Source organism: Copadichromis virginalis, linkage group LG13, assembly GCF_057382275.1.
Source record: "Copadichromis virginalis isolate Kocher_CV1m ecotype Utaka linkage group LG13, C_Virginalis_male_GT1.1, whole genome shotgun sequence".
NCBI lineage: Eukaryota > Metazoa > Chordata > Actinopteri > Cichliformes > Cichlidae > Copadichromis > Copadichromis virginalis.
The window spans coordinates 3312460-3316020 of NC_140630.1; the positions used below are offsets into that span (position 1 = coordinate 3312460).

The 3561-nt window shown below is 45.2% G+C and overlaps 1 protein-coding gene across 1 annotated transcript; it reads left to right on the plus strand.

Annotated features, from left to right (window-relative positions):
• Nucleotides 1–210: 210 nt before the first annotated feature.
• LOC146695042 (protein phosphatase 1 regulatory subunit 3C-B-like) lies at nucleotides 211–2667 on the plus strand. The gene is made up of 2 exons (XM_085476956.1): nucleotides 211–400; nucleotides 697–2667. The coding sequence occupies exons 1-2, from the start codon at nucleotides 387–389 to the stop codon at nucleotides 1718–1720; spliced, it is 1038 nt and encodes a 345-aa protein (XP_085333082.1). The 5' UTR covers nucleotides 211–386; the 3' UTR covers nucleotides 1721–2667.
• Nucleotides 2668–3561: the final 894 nt, after the last annotated feature.

Consider the following 3561-nt stretch of genomic DNA (forward strand, 5'->3'; position numbering starts at 1 on the left):
TCATGTTTCTCAAATAGCAGCTGAAGCAACAGGCAGAGGCATCTCAACCATGAGGCCCATGCAGGTCCACACGCCCCTATCAGCTGGCTGACAGCCAGGTCAAACTCAAGCTGATTGGCTGACTTAGATTTCCACTTACTTCCCATTGGTTGTTTCAGGAACCATATGACTGAATATGCTAATTATCTCTATGTGGCAGTTGAAATCCCTGAGAGCTGAGCAGCACAGGCACTGAAAGGGAGGAAGAGAGCGAGACAGTAGGAAGAAGAGGGGGAGTGACTGCAGCATGCACTCATAGGAAAAGCTGCTCTGCAAACTGCAAAAGTCAAACTGAGAACTTTTAAAAACCGACTTTTCTTTTTCTTGGAGCCTTCTATTTTTATTCCATGAGTGCTACAAGGTAAGCCTAGCTGACAAACAACAAGGAAAACATAAATAGATGCGTCGCTTTTTTCACTGTGCATAAAGTTAAGCTATTTAGAAACTGGATGGATTTTACAACCATTTTTGGCGACATGCTAACAAGTTTTATCAAACTAGAGCTGAAAGCTGATAAATTAAGCGATATTTGTTTGGATTAGGCATCATTCTAATGTCGCGTGTCTTCCTCTTTTCATCTCCCTGAAACTTTCTCTAACTCTCTGAACTTTTATCCTCTCCCTCATCACCTCTCCTTCCCCCTTTTCCCTCCGTCAGTGTGCTCAGATCTTTCAGTCCATCAGCGATGCCCGGCCCAGTAATGCCGATGGATGTGGCTATGCGGTTCTACATCAGCCATTCTCCGCCTCCTCTTCGAGGCTTCCTCAGCCACTACGAGGACCTGCAGAGGGCCAAGAACCGGGTGAACCGGTCCAGCACCCCTAACCGCAAACAGCAGCTCTACAAACCTCTGCGACCCTGCCTCAGCAACCAGCAGAAAGATGACGGTAACTGCGTGGGCTGGAACAACAGCAAGGCCGGCAAGAAGCAAGTGGTGTTTGCAGACACAAAGGGCATGTCGCTCACCGTCATCCACGTCTTCTCCAAATTCGATGATGAGCCGTATCAAAGCAAGCACCTGGACGCAATCGCAGATGAGCTGCAGTTCGACATGACAGACCTTGAAACGGCTACAATGGATCTAAAGATCAGCTCGGTTCGCAGCCTGGCGTTAGACTTCAAGCAGCCCTCGGCCGACTACCTGGGCTTCCGGAACCGCCTGATCCAGAACTCGGTCTGCTTGGAGAACTGCTCCCTGCAGGAGCGCTCGCTCACGGGCACCGTCAAGGTCAGGAACATCGGGTTTGAGAAGACAGTTGTGGTGCGCGTCACTTACGACTCGTGGGTCAGCTTCACCGACATCGACTGCACCTTCATGAACAACGTGTACAGCTCCCAGGACAACGACACCTTCGCATTCGTCCTGGAGCTGCCCTGCTTCATCCCGCCGCATAATCGGGTGGAGTTCTGCATCTGCTTCAAAACCCAGGGTCAGACCTTCTGGGACAATAATGACGGCAAGAATTATGCGCTCAAGCACATCGGCTGGAACGGAGAGGACCTGAACACTCGGCCCTCCCTCGGTTCTGCTGAGCAGAAAAAGTCCCCAGAGCAGAAAAATGAGGGGGTCAAGTTAGTGGAGCTCGAGTTCGATCAGTTCGGCAGCCCACGCATGTCCAGCGGACTGTTTCCCGGCTGGCAGAGCTGGGGTCAGATCGATAACACAGTGCCTTATTGGTGAAACCTGCGGCATGTTTGCTGAACTGGCATTAAGCAGAAGAACACAAACAGACATTGACAGGGCATTCAGTACGAATCCAGCTGTGGGTTGACTCGCAGCCAGAGACTAAACTGAAGCAGTAATGTTCTCAACTGACCTGGTTTTTGCTGTAACGATTGAGGACAATGATGAATGATTGATGAAATATGGGTGGAGAATGACGAATATTTCGGGTTTCCTGTTGTAAAATATTCATGTGCCTTCTCATTGTGCCTGCCCACTAAAATACAAATTATTTGTACAAGCCAAGATAAATGGGGAGCCCCCTTTGGAGGGCCTGACGGATTGGGTAACATAAGCACTGATTGAGATGTCCCTAATAATGTGATATCTGTAAATGGAGCTGATCAAGTCCTTCATATTGAAGGGGGAAATATGGGGAGCGCATGGCGCAATTATGCTTCTCTACTACAGAAAACACAGTTGATTCATTGCTAATGAAAAATGCACACTAAACGTTTGGACATTAAAAATGGCTAAACTTTAATATTTAAGACATGCCGCCCTTTCTTTCCCTTCATGTAAATTGCACATATTTGTCTGCTAAAATGTTTGAGTGGTAATATGATGGAAGTGAGCTGCTATTGTGTCTCAAGAAAAGTCGCTGCATGTGAGTGGTTGCTTCAAACTGGGGAGAAGTTTGGAAACGTCTGTGGTTCTGGTATGTTAAGAAAGAAATGATGTAAGAGCGAATGTTTGCTTTTAGAAGTGCAATTCTTGAAGATGAGTGTACAGTATGTGTGGCTGGAATCAAGAATTTTCTGTTTTGAAACAGCTTATGTATTTTCTTCACTGAAGAAAGCTCTGTGCCCGGCCTTCTGTGTATCACTTGAAGGCGTGTGTTGCCGACGCGCACCACGTCGTTATGTATTTCCTTTTTGAAATAAATTTCTATATTTGTGCTAAAATGTTACGAGTCCAGACCTGTCTTTGAAACAAACGCTGGTAGCTTTTACATGTGTTGGGGAAAAACATAATCCCAGTAGCTTCTCTCTGGTTTTGTTTACAGTCAGTCTTTCATGCAATTACACTGAAGACTCCTAAAAACAAGGTTTACATGCTAACAAGTATAAAATATAGTCTGCTTGTGAGCAGCATGCACCGCAGGAATTCAAACCCTCAACTCATCAAAATGATTAATGGGCTGGTTTTAAATATCTCATAAATATTATTAATAGTTGAATACTTTATTCTTCCAATTACATAACTGATGTTTGTAAACACAGCAGCAAAACAAGCTTGTATTTACAAACATTTGAGATGAATCATTTATTTGTGCCTATACCGGGAGTGGGCGGGGCTTTTATTCAATCAAAACATGAAGGGAAAGTACGGCAAGACTTTATTATATGCAACATAGTAAATAGTCATGCTGAGTTACAGATTTTCTTCTATAGTTTTACTTTAAAAATCCATCTCTGTCACATCAGATGGATTTAACACAGGTCTGAATGGCCGGAAGGCTTTTAGTCGGTATCATGTCACCTGTATACACTAAAAATCTTCCCATAGAGACAGTTTAGTTAAAGCCGGCTTAATCATAGTGACCGGTCAGTCCTCACTGATCTACACAATGCATTCGTCCATGCATTATGTCCCACGTGCAAGTTTCAGTTTCAGATAACAGCTTCCTTAATTTGATCAGCTGCGTTCAGGACGTGTGACTTGCTCCACAGATTTCAGATGCGTTTCTTGTACATTCGGAGTGACTACAAACAGAACACGCCTCAGCTGCCTGCAGGAATTTGGGCTTTATTTCGCTTCCCTCGTTTCACTTGTCCGTGCGGCTGCTCGTGCTGGAT